The sequence below is a fragment of the Lottia gigantea genome, assembly GCF_000327385.1.
Source record: "Lottia gigantea unplaced genomic scaffold LOTGIsca_4, whole genome shotgun sequence".
In the NCBI taxonomy this organism is placed as follows: domain Eukaryota; kingdom Metazoa; phylum Mollusca; class Gastropoda; family Lottiidae; genus Lottia; species Lottia gigantea.
In genome coordinates, this window is record NW_008709379.1 from 5748411 (window position 1) to 5764760 (window position 16350).

Here is a 16350-nt window from a genome sequence, read left to right on the forward strand (position 1 = left end):
CACGAAAAACAAAGTCTGAGTTCGACAACCTTTTTTGTCTTCTCATCATGTGATAAATTCTTGAATGTACGACACTCAAATACTCTGTGATTTAATTCACACACTGGACATTTATAATCAAAAGTTCTCTGAGTAGAGTTGACTGATCTCCCAAAGTTAGATGAACGTGAAGGATAGGGTTTACTATTATTGTCACTTTTCACTGGTTTGATGATTTCACCAAAATCAGGATCAAAAATACTTCTAACCTTTTTTCTAACAAAGTCACTAATATGACGAATTGTAGGTGTGATTCCTTTCTCTCTGATGTCAGGGAGTCTATTGTTCCATGAAGTAATCAATGGATCCGGAAAACGTCTCACAATAGAACGTAAAGTTTCACTAGCATTAACATCAGCCTCATAACATATCATTTTTAATGCAGCTATACAACTAATTATGTCCATTGAAAAATCCCTTAATTTATTTCTCTCAGAAATCGCCAATTTTGAATACTTTGTCAGTTTGTTTATAAATGTTCTAGCTATAACACTCTTTTGACCAAATTCTTCTTTAAGAGTTTTATGTGCAGTTGCATACATAATGCCTTGATCTCCCATACCTGATATAACACGACTTGCTTCTCCTTCTAGACTCATAGTTAGTTGAATCATTCTCATTTCATCTTTTAAATGAGGTTTATTATGAATGTGAATTTTGAACTTTTCCATAAACTCAATATACATAGATGGATCACCGTTGAATTTCGATATTTGAATAGAAGGAATGTCACGACTAGTTTCTAATTTTAATAAAGCCTCAGCAATAGATAGGTCTCTTGTTTCACTAACCAGATCAGTTCCAGTGTATTCTTTCAGCTCATCGATCCATGAGTCAAATGGTTTATTTGAAGGTGAGGATGAAGTAGCATTTCTAGATGTTTCTCTGGATACTGTAGAATGGGTAATGTGGTTTAACTCAGGTTGTACATGTATCTCTGATGTAGTTGACAAATTACTAGGGGGACTCTCAGCAATGGATGGACTAACAGGAACATGTGATGGTGTAGGATTCAACAAATTGTCATTCTCATTTGCTTCTAGCAAATCTTGGTTTCTTGGCACATCAACAGGAGATGGGGAACGAATGCTCTGATTGTGTCTATTTAGGGAAGTAATGTAATCTTCAATCTCTTCCTCCACATCAAATATTGTGGAAAGTAAATCATCATCCCATTTATCAAGTTTAATTGTCTCAGAAGAAAGAACTAAATTGTAAAGACTATTATTTAAGGTTATCACAGTCTCACAATCCTGTTTAATTTCACTCAGTTCTCTTTTGATTCTTCTAATGTTGGTATCATTATTTCTCAAAGATTCTCTCACACGGTTTATAGCTCGTGTTATTCGATCTTTTAGAATCTTTCTTTTGTTTTTGATATCTACCAACTCTGACGTTTTATCCACTTCAATAGATGGACCAGCATGGACATCTGCCACAGTCTCCTCCGAACCAGACATATTGATTCTCTCTCAGGAAATAACTGGTCAACAGGAATCATAAACAATAAATTCTCTCAGAATTCCCTTCAGAAAATTGTATGTTCCAGACTATCCTTAGGGGCGAAGAAGGTTCTAGCTAAGACAAACTTCCAGTAATGTCTTTTATTCCAAGCAGAATTATGTTACAGAAATAATAAAATTTTATTCTGAAAAGATAAAAGTTATACTGATAAGAATCAATATCAACTAAAGGCACGTAACCTCGTTTAGCAAGACTACAGACTACACTTAACTGATCAATGCACACAAGTTAACTCTATAAGTTCCATTCTCTTATTACCTACCTAACATATTGAATACAATACAGATATGAAACTGACAATATATTGAGACTTATGAAAATACGTTGTATAACTAGGAAATATACAATAAATCTTAGCGGACGGGAAAATTGTGTCTATGAAATGCAAACTATGATCTAGACAATTCTGACACTTTAAACAGGAAATACTTATAGAAAGCGCATTGACACATGTACACTAGGCTATAATAATATGCTTAATACATTTATAAACAAAATATAATAGGCCCCCCCCCCCCCCCCCCCCCCGAATTGCCCGTGTTCTATGCATACTTGCGCATGCGCTGGGTTATGTAAATTACCCCTGTTTTTATTCTGCCATTGTATTTTGTTAACTTTTTAATAACAATTTATATCATCCCAGAGTAGTTGTTAATCTATACTGACGCTGTTCGTCAGAATACACTGGCGAAGACGGTGAAAAGGTTTTATGAAGCAGCTGGATTTAAAGGTAATTATTAATTAATTGAAGGGATACTGCCTTAGAACAATCCCGTTACTTTTCTGCACGTTTGAAATAGAACGAAATCCACCTAACATCATATTTTCAATGTATATCAGATGTTTGTACTTTCAAAAACCCTGTGGTCGAAATAAGTCGAGAATTCTTGACTCAAGGCTCATCCTGCATAATTACGATTATAAAAGATACGCTACTTTTGTTCTGCTTTAGTAACCAGAATAAAACAGCTTCAAGGCGTGATAATATATACACAAAAGACTCTTATAGGCCTGTACCTTGCCAGTGGGTTGTATGTATTTATTATAATTGGGGATTTAAAAAAAGTCTTTCTGTCTCCTTAGAAAGCTCCTTTGATGTCATCTAAGCATTAGATTGGTGACTGTGAACATTTTTTTACGCAGTAAGTAAAATTACACCCTTATAAAACATATATTTATTTTAGTTGCACTGGATGACACGGGTTGGAAAATTACATCGAAGTTATTTAATACAGACTTTTGAAATGCATGCCAGTCAACATTTGGAATGTAAAAGACGCTAAAATTTGAAAATATATTTGATTTTTGAAACAAAACACAATTTCTTTTATTGAAGCGGTTTGACCAGCTCAAATGGTAATCAAGACTCTTGATAAACAAGCGGATTTGTATTCTGCAATTTGGTGACAAAATGAAATGAACGGAGTTTTACGTCCTACTTTTCTGCATCTATGGGCGAGTGGAGACGGACAACGCTATGCAATGTGCAACGAAAGACATTTGCTCTAACCTTCTTTTTTCAACTGTGGAAGAATCGTTAACGTGCACAGTTTGTATCAAACGGGGCCTCGGCAGACGTCCCATCCGAACGACTAGAAGAATTTTCCACCCGATATATCGACATATTCTGCGAAATTATTTTTTTTTATATATGCCTAAATTTGAATTATTTTAAGAGTTTTGTGCAACTCAGAATCAAGAAACAACTAGAACTGTGAACAGCTCCGAGCGTGGCAACCTTTTACAACTTCCAGCCTGTCTCCGTTGCTTTTAAGCCTACAATTTTTGGACAAGAAATTAAAACTTTCGGGTATATGATAAAAAAAATCAATTATATAAGTACTCTTCAGAAATATCACCTCAATATTCTCAATTGGTAATAAGCAATAGAACTAATTTATACCTCACCACGATAAATTATTCAATTGAATAAACAACACACGTAGATAATCAGATCTGTCACCCGTGATAGGAATTTGATCATATGACTTTTGTCGACGATTGCTTTCATCAAATTTCATCGACGAGTTGACGTCTGTCGACATGCTGACTGGAATTCATGTATACTACAGACTGGAGATATTTAAATCTTCCATTAACATTCATTAAATTAACGGCTTACAGAGGAGTCTCAGAATGCAAGCATATTATGTTAAAAAAAATAATCATATTACTTACCCAGACACCAGGTTCTCTGATGCCTGGACTTTTCCCATATCTCTGTGCACACGATTCAGGTAGTAGAAAAGCATAGTCGAATGCTGTCAGCTTTGGTAGCATTCACCCACAAGTTCTTATCAACAACTATTCTTTCAATATGGAGCTGATGTAGAGAACTACAAAATCCAACCACTTCATTTCAAAAACATTCAGCTAACCTTGAACTTGGTAAAAGAATTTATGATTCCTCTTCAGAACCAGTTGATTTCCACTTGACTGCATTATGCAGAAATTAGACACCGATTTTGCTGCCTCTAAAAATGTCAACTGTTTGTTCACGAGAACAATCTTGACCTCATGTAAACCCTTCTCACCAGATGCCAATGATGACACAATTCCGTCTGTGCTGGCAGCGAGAAATGGATGACTGTGAAGAATCTGTAAGCCCGTGTGCTTTAATGTAACAGGGTCACCACCTGTAGCTTTCATTGCACAATACTCAGAAACTGTTGCCTTCTCTGCAGCTACTCCAATCTTCGTAAATCGGTTTCTTTTGAAAGTGGAATATAGTAACCTCTTGATGAATGGTGTAACTGCGATTTTTGGATTCCGTGCCATTATGACTCCAAAGTTAGATGAATAAGTCTTTCCAGTCTTTCATCATGTCATATGTCTGAAACAGACTGGGAGATTGTTGCTACACAAATTTCTTTCACCCGCTCTTTAGACAGCTGTAAGGAATCTTTGTCAAATTTCGCTTTCAAAATTGAAAACTGGTGAGAAGAGTGATCAGCAACAACCTCGATGGCATCTGGACCATATTCCTGTCTAGCTTTGTTTTCTCCCAATTATCCAGCTTTTTGCTTGTCGAGCACTAAGCAGGCGCTGGAGTTGCATCATAGCATCTGCAGTGCCAAGACCCTCTCGAGCATCTGTTGAAAAATTGTCCACCATCAAACTTGGCACGAATATTCATCCAGGCCTCAGCTAGATTTGTGGTGAAGTTACCAGGTAATCTTCCAGCTTTGGATGCAATGCCGTTCAATAGCGGACAAACTTCGTATATGATTTCGTTGTCAGCTGCAATCTGGAATCTTCCTGATCTTTCAAAGAAGAATCATCAATCCAAAAGTCTTGCTGGTCTACCAAAACTGATATAACGGATTCAGATTGTTCATCTTATTCTAGTCGGCAAGGTCAACTTTCCTCTTCCCTTTAATTTTGGTAGAATGTCAACCGATTTTTCCAAACTGCTTCTGAAGCATTTACATGCATGATTTACACATTCTAGCTTAGTTACATGAGGACCCCAAATTGGTACTGCCTCCTGTATTCCTGCATACTCAGAACTATCACCATTTGCAAAAAGGCGCATGTAGCGAACACCACGATCATTCTCAGCAATCATACAGCCTTCCACAATAACATCTGCCGCCATAGCTTGACTCGACTCATCCCAATTCTTAAAACACTGATGTTGCCCAGGATCTTCTTCAGGATGCCAATATGGAATAGCTTTCGGGGCACTTGTCCAATTATGATGCCAACACCTCCAAGAGCATTATAGGAATGCTCATGGATTCTCTTGCTCCATCCACCATCACATACAGCTGTTATAGTGGGGACACCTTGATAATAGTCATTCCTTTCTTCAGCTAGCCTTTTTTTCTCAGCTCCAGCAGCCAACATGTCTTCTTTGAGGACACTGTACCACCAGTTACCAATTTCCTGTTCAATGGTAGTGAATGTAGGCTGTGATATTGAAGTTTTTTTCGACGTCGACAGTTGAAACAGCTAACCACACCCCTGACATTCAACTGGCATGATTGAAGCCAATCCAAGTCTTTGCTTCTCAGCCGTCAATTTAACAACAGGACGGTTGACCAATGCACACATTGGTGCCTCAGAACATAATGCAGTATGCATTATAAATCCAGACTTTTGTTTCTGAAGTTGGTCTAAGTCAATTATTCTGTAGCCATCAAACATTTGTGTTTTTGGAAAGTTCAAATTAAGACTTGGACCCTAAGATACAGAATAGTTCAGCAAACTTTGTGGTATACTCAAAATGTCATCAACTTTGATCTTGAACTTTTCGAAAACGATTTATTGCCACTGTTTCCACTTGAACTGAACTTAGTCTAGTTGAGCAAGCCCTTTCCTTCTGAACAAATTAAGTAGTTGTAGTTGGAAAGCAACATATTCTGGTAATACAGGAGTGTTGAATAGGTGGCGAAGAAAGCCCCCACACTTCTAAATCTTTCACAACACCCTGCAAGTGGTCATGGATTCTTCTAAGTTGTCTTCAACTTATTTGAGCAACTGGAAGTTAGTCCAGCCAAGAGGACCTTCACTGACTGTTATCAGACCCAACAATACTTGACAACTTGGCAAGTAATCTTCTTCATCCAAACTATGGACAGTGAACCTGCAGGATGAATTCCATCTTTGTAAAGGTTGAAGGAACAAGATTGCTTGGTTGTGGAAGAAATGGATGTGCCGCCGGAATTCTTTTTTGTGATTTCTTCGACAGTCTATAAAGGTCCACACAGAAATATGGAGAATGACAACCAATTGATGAATTCAGATCATGGATGATGGTGTTTAATTCCAAAATCTGATTCAACAACTGTTTGTCCCGATCTCCAAAAACTAAATGATCTTTATGGTTTTTGAACCTGTTCCAATGAGAAATAGAATATACAGGAACTTCTAAAAATGTAACTTTGGACTTGAACAACAATCTCTTGATATTTCTGAGCTATATTTTGTCCATAAACACTAAATTAATATAGCTAATACAAAGTCTTGCAGGGAGAGAGCGAGAAAAACGCGTGACCTGCATCCTTTATACATACGCCTGTGATGTTGTCCGATATAATCTGACCATAGTTTCAGAAGTTTAGGCAGGGCTATGCCTGCATTGGTTCTCTGCGTCTTCCTACATTAGGCTACATGTATACAAAACTCTACCTGTATAGCTTGTTTGATATTAAAATCATGTTACATGTTGAGTTATTATTGCTGCTTCATCCCGTACGTGAACTGGGTTTTGGATCTAGGCCCACTCAGACTCAACAGAGTCTATTTTGGGGCTCTGTTTTACTAGTAGATGTAAAAGGACGCTCGTACGGTGTCATGGTTTCACGCATCATATTATAAAAAAGATTTATAGAAATTGTCTTTTCTGGGAATTCCGTAATTTTACATGTGAAACGGACACGAAGGGTGATGGAGGTTTGACATTGTTTTGTAATGTTTATTATCGATTACAAAATCAACAAGTATTATTATTGGAATCTACCGACATTGAATGAATAATAACACACATTTTCAGGTAAATTAGTTGATTTACAAGCTTGCGTTTATGTAATACATGTATCTGTATTGCGAAGCATGTTTATTTAGTTTAAGAATCCGCCATTTTGTTTACAGCGTTATGCATGGATGATAAACATGTTGAATTGTGACTCTATCTCAATGTATTTTGATAAAATAAGACTCGACTATTGCTGTGGGATTATGTGAGATTATGTGGAAGTAAGTTTGAAAATTGTCAGTTTTGTCAATATTGTTTTCTAGGGGAGTTAGTAGTTTAAAAGTTTGTTATATTTTGACTGAGAAAATTTGGGGTCATCAAGTGCACATTGAAATTTTGATTTAAATGTTATTCTGCCCATTTTGGAAATTTGACACGTTAAGAGTTTATGAGATAAAACCATTACATTTTTTATGCGCCCACCTGTAAGTATGGGCGTATATTGTAGTTGCCCCTGTCGGTCCGTCCATCGGTTCGTCGGTCCGTCCGTCCATTCACATTTACCTCAATAGAGAATTGTAGTCTGTAGAGTGAGAACGAGCCAAAAAAAAACGAGAGAGAAAATCGCGTTTTTTTCTCACTTTTTTGGCTCGTGCTCACTCTACAGGCTACGATATAGATTTCGTGGAAGGGAGGGTTTGAATCTCCCAAATGTACAGGCCTAGGGTGGAGCAGACACTTTATTTAGAAATTAGGATTAAGGGTCTTGATATTGGGTTTTCTTCTGTTCTTATTCTAATCTGAAATTAGAAAAAATAACTCGCCCGATGGGCGAGAAGTATAGTATCTGCTATGTACTGATTGTTTTTAGTTTACTATGAACAATATTATCATTTAAGTTCTTATTTTTTGAATATGCAACTATCATTTTCTGCTTATAGACATGAGGGAATTTCTCTTGAAGGCTCTTATAGTGGGCATGAACTATCTTGCTTGCTCGATTGCTGGTTGTATTAAACGGGACAACAAAGGGTGCTATGCCTACATTATGATAAATATTTAGTCCTATAGGTCTTGCTGTATTCAATGTCTCAATCCAATGGGCCTCCCTAGATTGACGGAATTTGGTAGTTTCATCTTCGGGCAAGTCAATTTCTATACGCTCAATTGGGATTAGGGTGAGATCGTCTATTGAATGGTCGTCGAGGTTGAAATGATTAGAAACAGGCTTATCTTTCTTTAATTTGATGTCCGACCTATGAGCATTAAAGCGAGTTCGTAAATTATTCTTAGTTTCTCCTACATATTGTTTGGGGCATTTCTTGCATGAAATTAAATATATTACATTCGAATGTTCACATGTTAGATGTTCCTGGATCGGGTACCTTTTATTCGTAGAGTTGCTTACAAAATAATGAGTTTCTGATATAAAGGGACATGTTTTGCATCTACTGGACAAACACGGAGCACTTCTTAAACCTGGAGGTACTTCGGCATAAAGTCTGTTTTTAGCTGCTATCTGTGCTAAGGTGGATTTTTTTATGTTTCGTAAAAATCGTTTAGAGTACCCACGCTCTTTCAGTTTTGAGAAAACAATCGTACAGGCTTGGTTGAAATCAGAAGATCTTGTACAAATTCGATGAAATCGTAAAACTTGTGACTTAATTATACCAGAAAAGGTATGTTTTGGGTGAAAGGAGCTCTTGTGCAAGAGTTGATGAGTATCAGTTTCTTTGAAATACACTTTAATATCCAGTTTATTTGTTTCTGCTATGGAATCTCCCTTAAAGACTGTGGTATCGAGAAAGTCTATGCTTTTGTCACTCACGTTTGCGGTTAGTTTGATAGAAGGATGGTGGTTGTTGAGAATTTCAAAGAATTCCCCAAACTGTTCGATAGAATAAGTCCAAACCATAAAAATGTCATCCAAAAAGCGCCCGTAAAAAAGTGGGTCAAATGGACAGAGGGGCAACACCCCACGTTCCCACTCTTTTTTTTTAAAGCAAACCATCCATGTCACATATCCTTATAGAGAGAATTCCGCATACATTCTAATAATGTAAATCTCATTGATGTGGGATAAATAAATTTGATGTTAGGACTGGAGTTGAAAAATTTCAGTTTTTTTCCAAATATGTTTATGCATTATTGCCATATTATTTCAAAGATAATGTTAATGAGATGCGCTATAAAGCTAGAATTCATTTAATCAGCATATCTATAGATAGTTCCCAAGGACATTCTACACGGAAATATTCAAGGCCATTGAAGGTCAGGGTCACAAGATATAATCTTTTAGATTTTTAAAAATTTTCAAGCGGGCAAATTCAAATTAAATTCTCTTTTTATATAATTCTTTTTCAAAATTGTTGATTTTTTCTCTTTTAATCGACACATCGTATTACAAACGACATAAAAAAACGAGGTGATTCGGTCCACAAATAAGCTCTTCAGATTCCAATCTAGGGGAGGGAGGGGATTCATTTACCTCCTAGAAAACTGGTTTGCACCCCCAATTGTACCCCCACTTTAATTTTCAACATATGATTTTTATACGTTTTTGCCCCTGAATATTGTACCAGAATGCACAATTTAATTTTTAGAAAATGTTTTTGGACATTAGACTTTTTTTATTTTTTCGAAAATTTCTTTTGCACAAATTTGTGAAAGCTATACACAAAAATCTAAAAAAATTGCCCTTTAACGTATCTGAAAGTTTTAACTAAGAAATCCAGCCGTTAATTTTGATATACTACGACAAAAACAAAATCATAACCTACAAAATGTAGTTCCTCTAATTGTGTGTATGGCACCTTAATATGAATTTATTTTCAATATCATAATCACTCATGCCATAAAAACCATATCCACTCGCAGGCTGTTCAGCACTCGTTGACGAAAAATAAGGGATAATTGTACGTTTAAAATTAAGAAATTTAAGAATTATTTAGGATTAAAATTAGGAATTTTATAACTAAATTCGGACAGTTTATGACCTGGAAATAGAATACTTGGCACATTTGACAATTAAAAATTAGGTTAGTTTCGCTTGCATATGAGGTAATTTCATATAGAACTCCTCTTGATGACTTACAAATATCAACCGTCGAGTAGAAATACAAAAAATAAATTGGAAAAGGATTTCCCCTTTATTTCACCTTTTTGATTGATATTTTTAAGAACACAATATATATCTCCTTACAAAAAACTTGATTAAACAGTATTTTTTTGATATAAATAGGGTTTCGGAAACAAATCGAGGCTTATGCTAATCCGTCACCAAATACAATGTATCAAAATACAGAAAACATAAATGAATAGATAACTAAATAAGTAAATAAACATTCTAATATATATAATAATTAAAAAATAATGTAGTGTGATAGTTACCACGATTGATTATTTATATAAATATATGAAAGAAAGTGTGCAAAAGTGCATAGAGAGTCCACACCAGGCAAAAGTCGTCATCACCAAGAATTCCGTTCGTCCACAAGCACAAACCAAGCTACAGACAAAGACAGTTGGGGGCTGTGTTGGCTTTCAATAAATAATTTGATCAAATTCAGAATTTTGAGACTTGGAAGAAGAAAACAGATGGCGGTATACGTAAGTGTAATAGAAATCGAGTTCAAATATAGTTTGGGGAGCAGATAGCAAATAGAAGTTGGCCGATTAATGAAAACCACCTGTATCATATGAAAGAAAAGATTTAAGTAAAACGTTGATGGATTAGTCTTGTCAAATGTGCAATATAAGAATTGATTTGAATAAATTGCAGCAAATATTAGAATATAAGCAATGAATCTATATTGAAAGTTAAGGTTGACTGTACCTCCAACCTCGTCTCAATTGGTAACTAAGATTTGTCTTTATTTCTCTGTACTGAGAAAAATCAGCGCGATTGACATTTTCTTCTGAATCTATTGAGTGATCATAAAGTTCCACTCCAAAAAGTATCGACCAATTCGGCTTGTATGCTGGAGATCCCGAAAATCTAACCCATTCTGTATATCTATATAAGTCAGTTCGAATTGTGTAACCCATAACAGTATAGTTATTACGTGGATACTGTGAAAATACTGATGATTTCCATTCGCGCGATTGGTTTGTCATTAGAGGCACCAAACTGTTCCCTTCCCTACACAAACTTGTATGAGTGGAGTCTTCAGGACATAGTTCCAATGGCTCAAATCCTGCTGCTTCCACTAATGTCGGAAACAGATCAACATATTCTGTTAGCTGTTCAGTAACAATTCCATTATCCGTTACCCCTGGGACATGAATCATCATCGGGGCGTGGACAGCATCTTCAAAGTTTGTATGTTTACACCATTCTCCATGTTCTCCCAGTTGCCACCCATGGTCTCCCCAAAATGATACTATCGTTGAAGTAGTAAGCTCTAGACGATCTAATTCCGCCATCACCTTTCCTAGCAGATTATCGGTGTAAGAAACAGAACTGTAATATGCACGGCGGAGATCCATGACCACCTGATCCGGCAATGTTGTGTTTATATCACCAGAGGCATTTAATTTTTGAATGTCATGATACGCGTTCAACTCAGTTGTGATATAGTTACTCCATGCCACGTCTGGCATATTGACAGGAGCAAACTGATTATCTGGTAGTCTGATACTATCCATTGGATACAATGCTAGGTATTCTTCAGGGAACACAAATGGAAGATGAGGTTTGTGAAATCCAACAGCTACGAAGAAATTTTGTTGTCCAGTTTTTGCAGCTGGTGCAACCTTCTGTAATGTTTCTATAGCATGTTGTGCTATCTGCATGTCTGGGAGTGGGCGTATGTCATATTCGGACTTTGGAACAGCTCTCCAGCTGAACAGAGTTGATCTGTATCGCTCATCCGGAGCGTGATAGTAGGGTTCTGTCCAGGAAACAGGATCATCAAAACCAGACCCTATTCCTGGGTGGAATATTTTTCCCATACCAATACTACTGTATCCATTATTTTTGAAAAATTCAGGTATGGTCGTGTAATTTCCACCAACATTTCTGAAGTAGTGAACGAGATCGTAAACGTGCGTTGTGTCGGGACGTCGACCAGTTAATAAAGACGTCCTACTTGGTGAACATACTGCTTGTTGTACATACGCTCTTTTCAAAAGCAAACTCTTCTTAGCTAGACTGTCCAAGTTCGGAGAGTATATCTTAGGATGTACCGGTGAGGGAAAATCAGGTCCATAAAAAATACCCAGTTCTGGTCGCATATCATCGGAAGCAAAGAATAGTACATTCTTCTTCTGACACTTTCCAAATTCAAACCATGCAATAAAAAATAATATTATATATCCAATATACATCATTGACGACGGCCCAATCGATCAAAATAATGATAAAGTGATATCTAATATTTTCTATCTTATCGTTGTCCTTGATTTAAATCATCATCTAGATAAACTAACTTTAGAGATTAAAGAGATACAATAATAGAATATTTTCACTGTTAATATAGTGCTCAATACATCAATTGTAGAGCGATATAGAAATATTAAAACAGAACTTGAATAATGTGGTTACTCAGAGTTTCACGCTATGCGATAATCAGACAACTGACCTATTTTCAGCCTGTCCCTACTGAAGTTTGACTAGTAGAACTTATTTTTCATGTCTACATTTCGAGACAAGTTCGGAACATTTGTTTTAAGACCTGTGCATAAGGGCATTAATGATGGAAAACTTGTCAGTTAAACACAGATTACATCGTTTGGGTTTATTTTTGTATGCTTTAGCTCTTTTTGGGACCAGGATATTTTGTAATTATTATTTTTCAGTTTAAGTTGCCAAATTGAGAGTTCGGTGCTATTGTCATATTTTTTTTATGTTTAAACGACTGTATATGGTTGTTAAATCTTTGTTTTCAGTCAGTTCCAAATATGTTTTACTTCTGCCTTGTATATTATGTTATTAGTTTGGCATTCACAATTTAGTTGCCATTTCTCCGAAAACAGTCACTTGATGACATTTATCCATATGACAACGCCAGACCCTATACGACAGAATCATAATAAACTTCCTTGTAGTTAATAATATCAACGTGTTGCCGTGGCTTACATGTTCCCCCGACATGTCCACCATAGAATACTCATGGATCGTCGTGTTTTTCAGTGTGTTACATTATTTTATAGGGATTCAGACTAATGTTATTGACTGTGCTTTTGGTCTGAATCAACATAAAACTCTGAGTGATTCCCCTTACATACGAACGTCATTTTATCCAGTGCTTGAGCACGCCCTTAACAGTCCAGCTTTTGTACGGTGCTGTTCTGATTAAACCTTACCTTCCTTATGACTTGTCAATCATACAATCATAACATGGTGTCAGAAGTGGGATCCAAACCCAACTCTGAAGCCATAACCGGAGGCTATACGATGTGCTGGTTGTTGAGAATATGATTAACACTAATCCTTTAGCGACATTGAGGGGTAGAGATCACATTAAATAACGGACACAATGTTATGGTATTTTTTTTTTTTCATCCCACATTCCCGCCCACACTCGGATCTAGTGTAAGGCGGGCATCTTATGCTTAAACATATATGATAGTGATGCCCGCCGCTTACATACACCTTTACAAAAGAAATAGAAATATATTTATAGAACTAGAGCCACTCGTGGCACAGAGTGGGACTTTGCAAACGTAGCAAAATGCAAAAGACCCTGAAAAAATCAACCTTCGACGATAATTAGATCAAGCGCAAGAACAGTCTAAAGTTGAGAAATTTTCATTTTTTAGAAGATTCTAATACCGGAAATTGGCGTCAGACCTCACAAATGAAAGTATCAGCAGATAGCCAAGGTCAATGACCTTTGATCTTGTAAGGTCTAAAAAGGTCAAGATCAAGAGATATCCGTCATCAAAATTTCTAATTACACACGACTATAAAACCGGAAGTTGACATAAGACGGCAAATATAAAAGTATAAATAGATAGCCAATGCCAATGACGTTTGATCCTACAAAGGTCAAGGTCAACAAAGGTCAAGGTCAAAAATTGAAAATTTTGAATTTCCAAAACCTGTTCTTTTTTTTGAACTAAGAAGCGGAAACAACCGAACTTCTAAGACAAAGTGGCTCAATTCATGAGATAATTGTATGCAAAGTTCCATTTTGAACAAACGTATACTTTGTGAGTTATGCTCCTGGCCAAAAATATCAATAATGAGTAATTAAACCCGGAAGTGCCACGCCCAACTCAATTTGTCAAGTTCCTACATAATAGAGGTCAAAAGATATAGGTCAACAAAAGTCAACAAAGTTCAAAATCGAAAAATGAAAATATCCAAATGTTAAAACCCGTTCCTTTTTTGAAACTATAAAGCTGAAACAACTGAGCTGTTAATACATACTGGCCAAAAGGATGAGGTAATTGTGTGCAAAGTCTCTTTTTGAACAAACGCATCCTATGCGAGTTTTGCCCCTGCCTCTAAATGTAAACAATTAGTAATTCAACCCGGATGTGCCACGCCCACATAAGATATTTTGTCATAGGTGAATTCATATTCAAAGTGTCTACTTGTATTCCAAATATCAAGGTTCTACATCAAATAGATCATAAGATATACTTATACCAAGCTCAAAAAGACGCAAATATTGTAAAAAAAAAAAATTAATCCCGAATTTCAATTTTGCTTCAAAATAACGATTGTTATATATCTATGTAACGTGCATGAGAAGCACATTAGGAAACCGAAAAAATTAACCCTGTAGGTTAATTAGGTCACGTGCTAGAGCAGTCCAAAGTTGCGAATTTGGCTTTTTACGGATAGCTATAAAACCGGAAGTACGTGTCGGAGGTCAAAGGTCAAAGTATCAAATGATAGCCAAGGTCAATGGCCTTTGACTCTATGAAGGTCAAGGTCATCAAAGGTCAAGGTCACATGGTGTGATCGTTTAAAGCTTTAAAAAATTTCAACCGGTAGTGGCAAAAAAGCAAAAGCGAAATTCAAAATTTGGCTCCCAATGTTTTTTGCGCAATCGATTGCGGAATACATTTTCATCAAATTTGAGCATATCAACATTTACCCTTAGGCCCCATTTTGAGTTTTACAAAAGTGTGTTTTTTCAATATGGCGGCCAAAGTATCACTTCCGGTCTGGATTTTATTTTCTTCGTTTTTTGGTAATATCATTTACTTACGATCAGCATAAATTTCGTTGACCTATTTCAATTACACCGGAAGTTATTCGACCAGAAGTGGATTGTACTTTCAATTGATTCCCCGTTTAAAACCGGAAGTAAAGTTAAATATTTGACAACTACATATTATTTACTTTAGTGATACCCCTTTGCATATTAAATTTCAGATCAATCAATGCAAAAACAAAAAAGTTGCAAAAAAATTGAAAAATTTGATCGAAAAAAGTGAGCTACGAATTTTCGAATTTCGTAATTTTTCAAGTGCTATCAGTTCAGAAATAACAGATAGATTGTAAAAATGAAAATCCGAAGAAAATCGATGCAAAAATGCGCCTTCTAGAGCCGATTTTCGACTTTTTGCACATGTGGACCTGTGGCACTTCCGTTTTTGTAAAAATGTTCCAAAATACACTCATTTACGACGTTGCCACTACAGAAGGTCTACACATGTAATAATATTGATGCAGCTGTTGCAGCTTTTGCTTGAGAAGGTGTGGAAAAATCGAAAAAAAAAAAAAACTAGAGCCACTCGTGGCACAGAGTGGGACTTTGCAAATGTAGCAAAATGCAAAAGAACCTGAAAAAAATCAACCTTCCACGATAATTAGATCAAGCGCAAGAACGGTCTAAAGTTGAGAAATTTTCATTTTTTTAGAAGATTGTAATACCGGAAGTGGACGTCAGACCTCACAAATGAAAGTATCAGCAGATAGCCAAGGTCAATGACCTTTGATCTTGTAAAGGAGAAGGTCTAAAAAGGTCAAGATCAAGAGATATACGCCATCAAAATTTCAAATTGCACACGACTATAAAACCGGAAGTTGACATAGGACGGCAAATATAAAAGTATAAATAGATAGCCAATGCCAATGACGTTTGATGTTAGAAAGGTCAAGGTCAACAAAGGTCAAGGTCAAACATTGAAAATTTTTAAATTCCAAAACCTGTTCCTTTTTTTGAACTATGAAGCAAAAACTATTGAAATTCTAAGACAAAGTGGCCCAATATATGAGGTAATTGTATGCAAAGTTCCATTTTGAACAAATGTATACTTTGCGAGTTATGCCCCTGGCCAAAAATGTCAATAATGAGTAATTTAACCCGGATGTGCCACGCCCACTTCAATTTTTTTTGCATAGGTTAATTGATATTTAGAATGTTACGTTATGTTCGAAATGTAAAGCTCCTACATAATATAGGTCA

General features: G+C 36.1%; 3 protein-coding genes across 3 annotated transcripts in view; all 3 read right to left on the minus strand.

Moving 5' to 3' along the window:
- LOTGIDRAFT_153901 (hypothetical protein) overlaps positions 1 to 1499 on the minus strand; it is a gene marked incomplete at both ends in the record, with an annotated part of 7308 nt that extends 5809 nt beyond the window's left edge. The window contains one exon of the mRNA XM_009059897.1: positions 831 to 1499. Within this exon, the coding sequence (XP_009058145.1) occupies positions 831 to 1499 (669 nt within the window). The remainder of the gene's footprint in view (positions 1 to 830) is intronic.
- Positions 1500 to 4897: 3398 nt separating this feature from the next.
- On the minus strand, positions 4898 to 7512 carry LOTGIDRAFT_153902 (hypothetical protein; the record flags this gene model as incomplete). Its single annotated transcript, XM_009059898.1, has 2 exons — positions 4898 to 5273; positions 7466 to 7512. 2 exons carry the CDS (start codon positions 7510 to 7512, stop codon positions 4898 to 4900), a joined length of 423 nt encoding a protein of 140 aa, XP_009058146.1.
- A 3292-nt stretch (positions 7513 to 10804) lies between these two features.
- Positions 10805 to 12324, minus strand: LOTGIDRAFT_182753 (hypothetical protein; the record flags this gene model as incomplete). Its single annotated transcript, XM_009059899.1, has 1 exon — positions 10805 to 12324. A coding segment is annotated over exon 1 (1509 nt), but the record flags the coding sequence as incomplete, so codon positions are not given.
- Positions 12325 to 16350: the final 4026 nt, after the last annotated feature.